Below are 14,093 nucleotides of genomic sequence, written 5' to 3' on the forward strand. Positions count from 1 at the left end.
CTTAAGAGGTTTTTGCAGCGAGAACGAGCGTTGATGATAGTTCAGGGGCTGAATCTTAGCTGTGTCATAGATGGCTGAGTGAAACTCGGAAAACAACAACGACAAGCCCTTACTGTCTACATTTGCGTATGATGGAAATAAAGCATTACGTAACATTCGTCATGTAACTATATACGGGTGGAACACTTTGTATAGGATAGAGGTTCTTTTCCGAAGTCCTCGACATCTAAAAATTCCATTAAGCCAAAAAAAAATATTTCCATTCAAAAATATGCAGTAGGCGAGAGCTGACCCAAGTTAACAACTCTATCGGATTTTTGTATAAATTCTTTAAAATGTTTTAATTAAATTTCGACCATAAAATCGCCATCCTCTTTTTTGCAATAACACCTTAAGTCCTTATGTCGATGTTGCTAAATGGACCCAGCGGGCATAAGACAACTGTAAAAGGAACCGGTAACTCGATAGGTAACAGTGCGATAGTATATCGATTTAGATACATTTTCGTCATCCTTCCCCATTACTATTGATATTGATATTGACCAACTTTGGCTTACCGTTTTTTGTGGCCCAATTCTTTAAGGTTTACTTGGTACTTTGAGTAACGTTGAATAATCGAAGAATACTGATATTTCGTGAAGTTCACCTATTTAACGACAATGCGCTTCAAGTTTGGTAATTTCGGGCGTTTGAGGCATGGTGGTAGTCCTTACGAAGACAAGCGTTGGCGTTGTTGTCTTTGTTGTCATGTTAGGACAGGTACCATCTTTTTAGGAGTATGGCACCTAGTAAGTAGCTTTTTTCATTTGTTGTTATTTATTCTTATGTTCATAATCATTATTGACTACTATTTGCAGGCTTTGCATATGTTGTCATTGGCTGCTATTGCAGTCTTGGTCTTGCATCCACAATCCATTAACCAAAAATCTGTCCTACGAAATGGAAATGGAATATCTTTTGCCGAAGGTGAAATTGATCAAGATTTGCTTTCTGTCCTCCCAACACCACTGAGTGCAGAAAATCATGAAGAACCACAAGCTCTACCATTATCAGAAACTATAACAGGACCAGTTCAACCAGCAAAGTCAAATACTGATGCTTCATCTAAACTTCTGTATGGATCTTTTGTTTATAAAGATTGGTTTGGTGAACATCCACCCCCAGATCGTCATGTGACCTACCGTAATAATCATTAACTATTTATTAACTAATTAGGGTATAGAAATTTAATGCAATTTCTATTTTTCAGAGGATTTAAATATTAGCATTGGTGTAAATTTTTGCACATTGGGCATCACTCTACTGATGATTTATGGAGCAGTTCGAGGCAAATCAATGTAATTATTAATCAACAATTGTAAGACTAGCACATAACATTAAACATAATCAAATCATTATTATGTGTATTTCAGTTACATTATGCCCTTTTTTTGTCTCCAAGCCTTTGAGTTTTTTGTTACAAGGTAAGAACAGAATGCTAGCTCATGGAAAAGTTTGTACTAAAAGTTATTTTTTTTTTGGGGGGGGGGGGTTTCAGCCTGTCTGTCATTGGCTACTTGTCTTATGTACCTGACATTAGACAAGTTTTGATTAAAAGCCCAAACATCCCACTGAGGAATGAACTTCTCGCCATGGATCCACAGGTAGTTCTGTTACAATAATTTTTGTTTTATTATTATATGTGTAAAACTATAGCTAAATGTGCACGTTATTTTTTCATTACAGTGTCTCTCCTTGCTAATTTTGGCTGGCATTTTGTTAATGCTAATGGCCAAAGTTTATTTCATCAGCATTGTTTGGAGTTGCTACAAATACCTTACTATGAGGGCCGAAGGTAAATTTTAAAAAATTGTGATTTAAAAAAAGAAAATTCCTTTCAAATTACTTCTCTTCTATTTAGCCGTCCTCGAACGGGACAATTGCATTTCTGGTATAGTTGATGGACAAAACTTGCTTGAAATTCCTTCTTCTATGTGCTCACCTGGCTCGGACTTGCCAGACTATGCTACAGCAATGTCGGATCCGCGTTTCGCTAAAAAACCTATCTATCCCGTTCCGCCTCCGCCGTATGCTGCTGTCGCTGATGTAACATCGGATTCTGAAGCTTCTGAATCTGAGACTGCTAACGCCGCTCTATCACCTGAAACTCCAAAACCTTAAAGCAGTTCAAAGTCGTGGAAAGGATAAACTTTAGAGTTATACTACAAAAATTTGCCTGGCGAATCCAGTGGGCTTAGTGCTACCACGAATTTACTTCTCATATTACCACCCCCTTTGTTAACTTTTTTTTTTATTCTTTAAGTTTTTTTAAATTATAGAATAAGAACGCTTCGGTTATTACGTAGAGTCAAGACTGCAACTGTAGATGTTTAGAAACGCAAGAATTCTTTCGTCTTTTGTGGTGTATTCTATCCCATATTGATAAAGCCCCGGTACTATAAAGCGTGGCGCCTGTCCCATAGATTACCAAAAGATGCTAGAAATGTGTATAAATAACTTTCTTCGATCGACGTACTTTACCTTTTCAATAAACTTAATATGGCTGTAATCTACTTGCTTGCTAGCATGAGCGGTTATCAATTAGATTTGAAGTAAAACATCCAATGGACATAAGAAATGCATCTTCGTCTATTGGTGCGAAACTTCTAATATTAGAAAGTGATTATGAACGGGAAGTTTCATTTCCTGGTTGAATTTTTCGCCTGTCAGTGTTTGTCATAGCGATAATAGATTTTCAGCAGGTACGTGAAATGAGATTAATTTGCTATTCCAAGTGTAAAAGTTCATTGTTGTCTGAAACTTTTAGAAATTGTGAAACATCTCAGAAACAACTCAAATGGAGAGTCGTGGCAATAATTCAAGTTGTTAAGCTTAATATCTTTTACGTTTACAATTTCATTTACTTTTATTGACGATCGCCATCAGCGTCTTAAATTCAAATAGGTATTACATCATGACAAAACGCAATATAAGAGTAAGATACGCATCAATAAAAAACAATTCGAGTCAATTGACTGTTGAATACCTTGGTTTTACACAACAAAATAAAAACAAAATTATCTGCATGATATTTATATCGTGAATGATTAATATTATCTAAGGCCAAGCCGCGGTAGGGTATTTGATGCACTTGTTTCGATAGAATGCTTACTTTTTTGTTACTTTTGTTTAATTGCTATTTGGTTCTTGAATTAAATCACCCCTTTCCGCCAAAATGCCAAAACATATACAAACTGTACAATGTAAAAAAAAAAATGTTCTCGTGTTTTCATTGCCTTGCATTCTGAATTTTCATTTCTTACTCAAGCTGTTACCGGGAATGCCGAGACTTAATTAATGGACTGAATGGAAAAGCAGTTACACCGTTTCCTTTAGCAAATGAAAACTTAATTTTTCCACTCAAGGACTTCTTCGTTGCAGCATAAATACGACGTGAGAATGATAACAAAACAAAACGTTATGTAGGAGGAGGCAATGCTAACAATAGCACGTCACTGGCAAACTGAACACAAAACAACAAATGTACGCTACATAAGCTAGACTATATAGCGTGTCATTTCAAATAACAAAAAAAAAACATTGAAATAAAAACATGCATTCACTTCTGATTTGGAAAAGCATGATTGAACCAACATTAAAACCGTTCATAATCAACACTGTTAAAAGGTCACAATTTTGTATCGAAATCTCATCGAACGGTAAAAGTTGAAACGTCGCAATCATCTGTTACGGTGAAAACGAGACGTTATTATGTTTGAATTCATGCTGATTAACTTTGCTGTTACGAACCGAATAACAGTAACGCTTCGGACCACAACAGAAAAATTTTACAACGTCGCCGGTGTGCAGTTCCTTTCATCGCTGCCATCGCTGCACTCGACGATTCCATTGCAGACGTGACTCTTCGGCCTGCGTTTCAAATGAAAGGAAAAGAAAAAAAGCACGAAAAACGGTAAGAAATCTTGGCAAAATACCAATAGTACAGTACGTCAATGTGAAAAACTTACAGGCACTGGCCTAAGAGACATCGATGGCCATTGATGCATTGCGTTGGCCGTCTGGTATTTCGATAAGTGCCGTTTACCACCTGATCTATCCAGGCGACGTATCGCGCCACTTTGGTATAAACACCGGGTCTATTTGCTCTAGCGCACCCATAACCGTTGCTCGTCACACCTTGCAGGGTCCATCTGCCATCAGGTTCCTGAAATAATCGATTCCATTGTAATATCTACCACATTTCGGTGAGCTATATAAAATTTCTGTTATGAATCGCGAGAGCGGACGCAAAATCAAATGTGCTGCATCACGTTCGTTAATATTAAAGATAGAAAACGCCAGAAGCTGTTCGGCAAGAATTACCTCGCACATGAGTGGGCCTCCGGAATCGCCCAGACAGGCGTCACGTCCGCCTCGATCAAAACCAGCGCAAAACATGTTGTTGGTGAGGCGATAGAGAGGAAGGAAGAGGGTCCGTTTTCGGCACTCTTCTGTCGAGACTAGAGGTAACTGAACTTGCTGTAGGGTGTCGGCTGTTGATGAAATGGCACATCACAAAGGGTGGGACAGAAACAAGAAATATGTCACCGTTATTAACAGTAATTGACGGTGCGAATTTGAAAAAAGAAAAATTCCAAAACGCTTACGGAAAACGCGCCCCGTTTCATAGAGTTGTCCCCACCCGACGACGGTGCAAAGCCTTCCGTCGCGAATGTCGGCTGTGGGTGGAGGAAGGCACACCGGCCGGATATAGTCGGTGAAGCGAACAGGCTCTTCCATGCGAAGAATGGAAATGTCGTTGACAAACCCAGTGTCTATGTAGCCCGGATGAATAAAGATGTGCGATATGACTCGCACCTGCTCGTGCGGTGACAACAAATTCGATCCCCGTCGGAGTGCTCCTAGCCGGGCTACCCAATGGTCATCTAAGGCACTGTAATCACCATTTGATTTCATTAATATTTCGAATAAATCTCTTTAAAAATCCATTGAAAAATTGCTAAATGAAGTGAGCCGAGAGCTAAGGGCTAGACATAAAAAAGGGAGGATCTTTCTACTCACTGGTAGAAGCAATGACCAGCCGAGACAAGCCACTGTGAGGAAATTAAGGTGGCGCCACACTGGAAGTCTCCTTCCTTATAAAGAGCCGCTTGCCACGGCCATGCACCCGGTGTTGAATTCGCTCCACCCACGATCCTTCTCAAATATTAGAATTGCAAAAAAGGGGCGTTGAAGCAAGATTGTGCATCGAAGCAATAATCAAAAGAGGAAAATTAACATTTTTACAAGGCTACCAACATACCTTGCCCTCGTGGATACCAACTGGGGCCGGACACCACATTCGAGATCGCGACATTGAACGTGAACAACTTGACGCTTGGAGCATTTGCTTGTGGTGTAATCCAGCATGGAGGCTCGTGGGCTTTCGACCAGCATCTCGCCGTCTTCGTCTATGTTCTCATACTCGTTATCTTCGTTCCCCGATTCAACCAGCTCGAAGTACGATGAGTCCTGACCCGATCGCGAAGAATCCAATTTCCTTTCAGCTCTTTCTAATCCGCTATTCAATGCAGAAAAAAAAAATGTAACAAATTATTTTTTTAAATAGTAAAATAGAGCTTAATATTAAGTAGAAAAAGGACATGCACTTTCAAGATGCCTATCGAAGATTGGCGTGTTGTGAAACCTGAGCAATTGAATTCCATTAAGCCATACGCCGACATTTTAAATTGTCAGGTAGACAGATGTTAACATTTCGCCAATCGCGTGCTACATTACGAAAAACACTAAATGTACGAAGAAAACACGCAAGCGACTTACGTGAATGTTAATTCTCTGCAAACAGCTTTTCCGAGGTCGTTCACTTGAAAAGATTGTCGAAGTTTTTCGACCGCCGTCTCAAAATTTTGCATGCAAAGTTTTCCCCAGCGGCCTTCCCGACGAACCATCAAATAACCTGTTTTTCGCATGAAACGCAAACGGATGAATTCACGTTCCAACAACGATGTTAAGAATGGCAGTCAGAAACAAATGAAGAACATAAACTACATCGTGCAGGCAGCGACACCAAAACAGATCATCGAGAACAAAAACGTAGCCTAGCGTGGAAAGCGTAAATGCTGTACCGGAATTGGAGTAACTCATTTCTTCAGTAGAGTCAAGATGGTGAGCTAAGGCGATACAATGGCGTTCGTCGTCTCCGTTAGGGCAATCTACGCCAAAGCCAAAAATTAAAACAAATGAAATATTTATGACGTAACTTAAGGTTGAGCGTATAACCAAGACATTTCATAGCGCAAAAACGCCAGTAAAAATTAAATCAAATTACCGCGGATGCCATTGCAAATCAGATTGCGGTCGATGCACACCTTGCTGTTCGGACAAATGTATTGTCCCGGTCGGCACCACTCTGCAAAGGGCGACCAATGATGGTCAGTTAGGAAAGTACATTAGCATAAAATCGTAAGTAATAACAACATACCACATTGGTTTTCATCAGAATAATCCCAACAGTCGACGATGCCATCGCAGATTTTGCGGGACAAGAACTGAGCGCGCAGGAAGTCGGCACATGTGCAATTTAACTCGTCCGATCCATCGTGGCAGTCGCTCATCTGATTGCAGCGCGCCAATAACGATACGCATTCACCGCTCGCACATCGAAATTGATCGTCGCAATCTGGATATCATTTAATGGATTAATTACTTCAACACGATGGTATTCCGCACGGTCACACTTAACTCGACAAATTTGTTAGCCAATGAAAATATACAAAACTTGTACGAGAACAATTTAGATCAACGGCGGGCTATAACTATGGAAGAAAATGAAAGTAAAAATAACGCATAAGCAAACGAAAAAGTAGGCCTTGATCAAGTAAGTAGCATTGATAAAAGGACCTCGGTACATTAACACACATGCATTCGATTTTCGTAACGAGTCTATAAAACTACATTGACATAAAAGGTCAATCGCTTCGTCACAAATGAGGAGGTTATCACTAACATGGTCAACGATACAGCCATTAAACAAATAGGTCGTTCAAGGTGCCAATCGATATCGTGTAAGTGCGTCAACCACATCCGATAAGAAATTTAAATAAATAAAAAAAATGAATGAACGATTTTACCTGCCAACGTTGTAGTTAATTCGGTGGGAAAGCTAGTGACAGGGTGTTGAGTGCTGGATGTGAGTCCATTAATTGCAATCTCAGTGGACGTCGTGACGTTGGTGTCCTCATTCTGAAAAGAAGGCGCGGCCGACGTGATAACGGTCGGCGTGCTGACCTCGACATTGGCACTATTGCTGTTACTCGAGTTGGGATTGCGTGTATGATGATAAAGGGCGTTCAGAATAGCGGGCGGTCGGAAAGGCATATGCGTCCAAGGTTTCAACCGGTCGTCATCGACTTTCTTATTGCTGGCCTTATTCTTCATGTCATTATTTTCCAGTTGCTCTTGCTGGACCAGCGTTAGCGACGGAGCGGCTCCATCTATTTCCACTTGGGCCGGCGATTCGCCAACGGTTAAGTCCGCCAGCAATTGCGACAACACGTCGTGGACGCTTTGGCCTTGATTCAATTTAAACGTGTAGATGGGAGAGTTGTTGTTGCTGCGGTGTTTGCTGCTCTCCGCCGCCTGGCCGCCTTGAGGTTTCGAGGTGCTAAACAAACCTTCGATCGGCAGGCTGGCAGATAAATTGTCCCGTTGCATCGCCTCGCTTTTGCTCACCTGGGGTCGTGGAAGCGGCCGTCTAACGGGCGGGAAGAAATCTGTCAACGATTCTACTTGCTGCTGCCTTTCAGAATTCAATTCTCTCGGATTGCGCGTCGTGTCTGACGTCTGTTTGCCAACGAGGGCATCGTCAGGGAAAGATTTTTGAGCGCGCGGGCTTTCCACCAATTTTTCACGATCGTTTGCGAGCGTCAACGATGTCTGTACTTGGAACGATTGAGGGAGAATAGCGTCGTTGTTGCTTCTATTCATGGTCGATACGATGAAGCCGGCCACGGATAGGGGACCTATTGGAAGAGATTGGAAATCGGATCGGGTCGAGTCAGTTGCGTTTTCTTCCCACGGTTTAGGTCGCATAATCGGTTGGATGCCCGTATAAGACACGGCCGTCGGTTTAATCGTAAAGAAACGGGAAGGGGAAGTGGGGCCATTAGGCAAGGAAACCTCCGTAGTAGAATTAGACAATTGCTGTCGATTCTGAGCTAATTTCACGTTATTTAATTGAGAATTAAACCATTGGAGGAAAGAGAATTTTGTTGGGGTAACTGTCGATGTAACTTCAACCGCTGGTGTTTCATCCTCATAAAGAGCAACTCCCTTGTTCTCATCCTGCGCCGCAATGTTTGCAATAATTCGGTCTTGTTTGACGTTCGTTGGTAATTGAGTAGTCAGTTGATGACCCTTTTCTTCGGCAATGTCGTAAGCCACGGCCGGCTCAAGTGCGTGATTCTCGAGGCCGATCTTATAGATGTCGGGGTCATCTTCATGAGCTGGCGAATGATGATGCGTTGTTGTTATGGAAACTGGCGGCTTGTGCGGAGTCATCGTCGTCGAAGGACTCGCTATCGCACTGCCGCTGTTTGTTCGAGTGTTCACAAACAGCGGTTTCCATTCAGTGTCATCGTAAGTCAACTTCGGATCTTGTGTCGGAACAACAACGGCACTCGCGGTCGTGGTTTCTACGGGCACAATTCTGACTACGGTGGTTGTTAATTTTTCCGTCGGAACGGATGATTCAGTGGTTCGTTCCACGCTGTGATGATTGCTGTTCTCACTGTTGATATCGACGTCGGCGTCGGTGGTGAATAAACTTTCGTCTTCGGTGGTATTCGATGGGTTTTCCGCGACGTCATCTTCGAAATCGATTTGCGGTACAGGTTCGTTGTCCAACGAGTTCTCTTTGTCTTCGTCGACATCGTCCTCTTCAACAACGTCGGCGATCTGCAAACGTGATCTTGGACCCTGGCTTAGCATGGCCGGTGGTGGAATGTGTCCTAGGTGACGTAATAATAAAGAAAAAGGCGAGTCTTTAGTTTAGTAGAGATAAAAGGAGGTGATTAAGCGATGCTTACTTTCAACTTTGATGCTATCAATGTCAACCACAACGGCCTTAAAGGCAACGGGCTCGACGGCCATCACCTCTTGAACCATGACGTCCCTGACGGATGATTCCGTTTCACCGATTTGACTGTGTAAAAGGCGCAAGGAAAGCGTGAGTGTAGCACGACTTTTTCTTATTATTATACAGACATTATCGTCTAGATACTTTAGATTTCTGAAAGCAATTCAAAGTCAATCCTCAATCGAGAAGGCCCACTTTAAAATGCGCATAACATATCAGCGAGGAATTCAGGTTTAAAAGATTTGCATAAACTGCTATTGTTTCGCTATGCACCCTACCATATTATTATGAATTAATTAGGTAACTTACACTGGGATCTTACGACGATCGAAGAACAAACGGAAGTGAACAATCAAACTGCCGTTGGTGAAACGCTCCACGGAACATCGCCGGTAAGATTCGGATAACGGACTGGCCTTGTACACACTGTCAATCTGCAAACAAAACCACACCACAAACGTTCGTTTCAATGTTAATTGCACTTCTTTTACGATGCTGAAAACCAACGAGTCCAAAAACATTAAACGGTTTCATACCAGACGACGGTAGCGATCGGATTTCGTGCGAAATTGTGGACTAGCAGGATCGGCGAGATTGAGACGGAAGTTATCACCACGACTGATTCGCAGGGAGCAATCAAATTCAATTTCATCTGTTTGATCACACGAGAACAAGGAAAAATGAATCACATGAGACGAACGTAAAACATTTTGGTCCCCGTAGAAAAACAAAAATGACGGTTTCAATGTCAATAAAAAAGGTAAACAAGCGTGGCCATGGCTACGTGCTATAATTATTGTGAACTACATTCGATGACCGTAACAAAATCGCTTGGAATTAACTCTTTTTCTAAGGTCATTTATGAAATGAAGGTCGTTATATGTACGAAGCGCAACGATACCAAACTAGAAATGCATAACTTAGTAAGAGTAACGAACTAGTACTCACATTTATCTCCATCCGAGTGATTAGTCATAACTGCAGGCAACAGCAGCAATCCAAAGAACCAAATGCCGGAATGAAAACAAAGAGAAATATTTCCATTCAGTAAGTTCTACTCACCAATTAGGATTTTAGGACATAAGCTAAACACTTTTTTTTAAGTTCCAATAAACAACAACCAACAGGCAAAACAAGAGGCTATTTCATACCTCCAAGATAAGCAGCCACAGCGGCAATGGCAAGTACGGCCATCACAACCAAAGCGGCTGTGGTGATGAGCAAAGTGCTGCACACTTGCTTCTTATCGCTGACATCTTTGCCACCGCTACCCGGCCGGTAGAGTTGTGAAGAATCGCTACCCCACATAGAATAGGCTGGTACGCTTCCGGAAGCTGGATGATCTATCACCGATGTTGAGTAAGGTGACCCGCTGATGTAGACACCGCCTGGCATACCGCCGTAAGACATTGAACCGACCGGACTCTGAATTGGTGACGCCAACATGACAAAGAATTTTTTTTTTTTAATGCATAAATTACAAAGGGCTTTAAGATATATGAACGTGACTAAATTCATTAGCCAACGGCCAAAACGAATTTGCATTCAAACGTGATCTTCAAAAAAAAAAAAGAAGGTGGAAATTTTCGGATTCCTTGACACTCTTTCAGCCAATGGGCTGGGTGTTGTTTACGGCTACTTTCAATGCTGATTTACATCAAGCGTCGCCTTAATGACACCTTGTCATAGGTTAACAATTAAAAAGTCATTCTAGAATAAATAAACCTCAGTTTCCATTTTGAATAGGCAACAATTTCCTTTTAGCCAACCGTAGTTGCGGTCGCGCGCCATATATAAATCTTAAAATATGACGCGTTATTATAAAGCAACACGTTTCCAGTTTGAAAACCAAAATTGTATTTTAGAGCTCTATTCTGACTGAGAAAAAAAAAATAATCTCTATCAGTCAAGTGGCCCAAAAGGTCAATGGACAGGGCGTTTACTTCTCTCTCGCAACAACCGCCGCAGGGAGAGATCGTTGACCAACCAGGTGGGAAAAAAAAGAGAGGAAAAATCCGGTTGCCCGTCTTATGATGTCTGCATCACAATCGGTCAGCAACACAAAGAAATGAGAATATTTAAAAAGAAATATTCAAGCGAGCGGAGTGTTGAAAGCACATGATAACACAACCAGAAGAGGACGTTGCTAATACGTTTGGGTGTAGCAAATTGCGTAAGCGTCTAGTTCAACTTGATTGACGCAATAAATCAACATTTCAATCTAACCGTACTAAATATTGTGGCAGCATCCCCCCCCCCCCCCCCGAAGAAGGGCAAATAGAGGAATTTCCTTTTTTATTTGTGAATGATGAACTTGCCGCTACCCTTAACTGCCTACCACGACCACGACCAATAGACCCCCAATATAACCTTCCAAGGTCAAGGCCGGTCAAGCCTCTGACCATGATTGAGTAGTTTAAGGTAGATGCGAAACTGCCCATGAACTTGAGTCACGTCTGGTAAGGGAAAACGATTCCGGGATGCGCGCGCACACGTGTCTTACCGCATTCGGCGATCGTTCGATTTCAAAAGTCTACCGGTCAATTCCCCCCCACGCGCAACAAAAAATCGTTGTATTCATCGTCAAGAAAAAAAAAAAAATCCAAACACAATTAGCAATGAAATCTAGCAGCAAGAAATTAAGCAGCAGTCATTAAACATGGAAGCCTTTGTTTTTATTATTATTATTACTACTATCGTTTGCAACAAAGTGCAAAGCGGAACGACGTCCCTGATACTTAAACCACAAAAGAAGCAACACTAAGCAGACGTTGACCACGATCAAGGTCGACTGATTTTTACCTTCAACGTTGCGGTGGGGCGAGAAAAATAAAAGTAAAAATTGACGCACATATTTTAAAGGGGGAAAAGCCAAACGCCCTCACAGCTGACTCGATTCTATAGTCCGATGCGTGTGAATTTGTTCTTGGTTCGTTTTTTCATGCTCTTGGCCTTCAAGGTCTTGCTAACATTGAACATTTGGGCTCGTAAAACCCTGTGCTTACTCAACTAGCCAGAAATTATATCATGAATCATCGTAATTGTTTGTGTTTCTTTCTGCTATTTAATGCACAAGTGACCTCATCGACCCTGACAGACCTCACTGACTACCTGTCATATTACGACAGACACACCACACTCCGTGGTGAACTGCCATGTAACAATCGGTAAGGCTATTCACGAAGAAAGCGTTTAAAGGTACTTACGGGTGGAGGATGGGCAAAATTGCGGCCGATTTGGCGATTCTTTTGCTGGTGAGTTGAAGCTGGACGATGATGGCGTGATTTAGTGTTACGTACTTCGTGACTCGTGTCGCTACTCTCTTCAATTTCCATCGTAGACATGGACGGAGAACTGCTGGACATGCTTTACTTTCCCCCGTACTAGATAGGAAGGTTAGCAAGCTCTTGACAGCTAACGATTTCAACCGTATTGTTTTTCTTTTAATTTTTATTTCAAATACGTGGCGGGGAAAAAAAAGAGAGAGTTCGAAACAGCAGTTAACAACACTGAGATTTCCACGTCAAGTTGTCCACTTTTGTTGTTTTTTTTTTTTAACAACAACAACAACAACAGCACCCCAAAAAAAGATCAAGTCCCGTGCCGGAGAGTTTCGAGAGCAAGTTGATGCTCATGAACACGAGCACAGACTAACACTGGCGGGGTGCACGGGAGAGAGACAACCGCTCCGGTGGCAGCCCCGAGACTGAATGCTTCTTGACCTTCACTCCACCTTCAGTATATTTACCTGGTGGCTGCTGCTGCCACAAGTCGCGACGCCGGCCTGGTAGAGGCGCTCTAGACTGCGGTCGTTTGCTGCGCAACTCTCGGACGCAAATACGAATCACAAAAGCAAAGCCGAAAAAGAAAATAATAAAAAAAAAAGTAAGGAAAATAACTTTACCTCCGCGTACAAATGAAAAAGGAGATGAATTCACACGGGCAACAGATGTGTGTACAAAAAAAAAAAAAAAAGCTGGCGGAAGAAGCGAACGCTAGCCAAACGATTCAAGCGCTTCGTATATAGTTAGCACTGCACAAGAGGATTGTCCTTCACGCCATGCTGGCAATCAACTTCCCTTTCGTTTCTTCTTCTCTTTTTTTTTCCCAAGAAATAGTGATAATGATTTTTGTTTTTATTTTATAAAAATCTGTTCGAAGAAAGGGAAATTGTTATTCAAATGGACGAGAATATAAAGGAAAATAAAAGAATAAAAGGCAAAGAGAGAACCCCCTGAAGGCTCAATCAAGACTCTCATCTTCCATCGGATACTCGTTCGTTCTTTTTTTTTTTCAATTAAATAAAATTTCAAAAAATTTTTTTATATTGTTTTGTAGAAAACAGTGGATATCGCTATATCTCGTATCCGGTTTTACCGAGCAAGCTGGCATCATAGTGTAGAACAAGAGGCATCCACCTCTTGCCCAGATGTCATCGACTTTTTTTTTTTCTTCTTTTATTTTCTGTAGCTCATCACGTTTTTTTTTTCTTCTTCTCCCATCATTTTCCCTTTCGTTCGGAACAAGTTAGCATCGTTCCTTTACTTTTCATTTTTAAAAAGAACAGCTTGTGGCCACGAGTACAAAGAAAAGGAAAAGAATACGTCATTTTGAAAAAGGGTACACGGCGTATATAGACCACTGGAGTGCACTCGACGGACTTTCTTTTATTAGGTGATTGGGTCACGACATCAGAAAAGGACAAAATTATTGAAGGCCTTTCCATCTTTCTCACTGAGTGGCACACGAAGCAGATATGTAAATGTTGTTAAGGAAGAGGAACCACATTGCGTCGTCCCTTCATTTTTCACGTTAATTGTCATTAGGGTTAGCAACCAGTCGGCGTTTCAGGTTATGGAACTGTGAGATGACTACCGGCTGGAGATGGCAATTTTCTTGTATAACGTCATCGTTTTCTGCCATCTGGTTGGGAAGTGAATTCTCCGTGTATTATTTC

At 41.7% G+C, this 14,093-nt stretch overlaps 3 protein-coding genes across 4 annotated transcripts in view; 1 reads left to right on the plus strand and 2 right to left on the minus strand.

Moving 5' to 3' along the window:
• The window catches only part of LOC130690154 (uncharacterized protein C3orf38 homolog), a 98,605-nt gene that overhangs the window by 82,580 nt on the left and 1,932 nt on the right, over window positions 1-14,093 (minus strand). The window lies entirely within an intron of this gene.
• Window positions 521-2,548, plus strand: LOC130690138 (lysosomal-associated transmembrane protein 4A-like). Its single transcript, XM_057513125.2, has 7 exons — window positions 521-788; window positions 858-1,182; window positions 1,250-1,337; window positions 1,413-1,463; window positions 1,538-1,643; window positions 1,726-1,834; window positions 1,901-2,548. The coding sequence occupies exons 1-7, from the start codon at window positions 660-662 to the stop codon at window positions 2,158-2,160; spliced, it is 1,068 nt and encodes a 355-aa protein (XP_057369108.1). The 5' UTR covers window positions 521-659; the 3' UTR covers window positions 2,161-2,548.
• LOC130690097 (uncharacterized) lies at window positions 2,930-12,616 on the minus strand. Of its 2 annotated transcripts, none has more exons than XM_057513064.2 (17): window positions 12,343-12,616; window positions 10,288-10,561; window positions 10,085-10,114; window positions 9,673-9,788; window positions 9,446-9,570; window positions 9,087-9,202; window positions 7,131-9,008; window positions 6,482-6,679; window positions 6,329-6,409; window positions 6,126-6,212; window positions 5,821-5,956; window positions 5,303-5,560; window positions 5,062-5,196; window positions 4,647-4,933; window positions 4,363-4,532; window positions 4,008-4,204; window positions 2,930-3,909 (listed from the first exon to the last, which is right to left on the minus strand). In XM_057513064.2, exons 1-17 carry the CDS (start codon window positions 12,499-12,501, stop codon window positions 3,828-3,830), a joined length of 4,329 nt encoding a protein of 1,442 aa, XP_057369047.1. In that variant the 5' UTR covers window positions 12,502-12,616; the 3' UTR covers window positions 2,930-3,827. The 2 variants fall into 2 exon arrangements, with proteins under 2 accessions (XP_057369047.1, XP_057369045.1); XM_057513062.2 differs by having other exon boundaries at window positions 5,062-5,199.

This window comes from Daphnia carinata, chromosome 6, assembly GCF_022539665.2.
Source record: "Daphnia carinata strain CSIRO-1 chromosome 6, CSIRO_AGI_Dcar_HiC_V3, whole genome shotgun sequence".
NCBI lineage: Eukaryota > Metazoa > Arthropoda > Branchiopoda > Diplostraca > Daphniidae > Daphnia > Daphnia carinata.

Excerpts from the sequence above, each read along its gene's own strand:
- LOC130690138 (XM_057513125.2), top strand. The coding sequence starts at position 660 with ATGCGCTTCAAGTTTGGTAATTTCGGGCGTTTGAGGCATGGTGGTAGT. Across the intron at positions 1,338-1,412 it reads GCAGTTCGAGGCAAATCAAT|TTACATTATGCCCTTTTTTT; the intron begins GTAATTATTAAT and ends TGTGTATTTCAG. Across the intron at positions 1,644-1,725 it reads TTCTCGCCATGGATCCACAG|TGTCTCTCCTTGCTAATTTT; the intron begins GTAGTTCTGTTA and ends TTTTCATTACAG.
- LOC130690097 (XM_057513062.2), bottom strand. The coding sequence starts at position 12,501 with ATGTCCAGCAGTTCTCCGTCCATGTCTACGATGGAAATTGAAGAGAGT. Across the intron at positions 9,571-9,672 it reads CCGATCGCTACCGTCGTCTG|ATTGACAGTGTGTACAAGGC; the intron begins GTATGAAACCGT and ends TTTTGTTTGCAG. Across the intron at positions 9,009-9,086 it reads TGATAGCATCAAAGTTGAAA|GACACATTCCACCACCGGCC; the intron begins GTAAGCATCGCT and ends TACGTCACCTAG.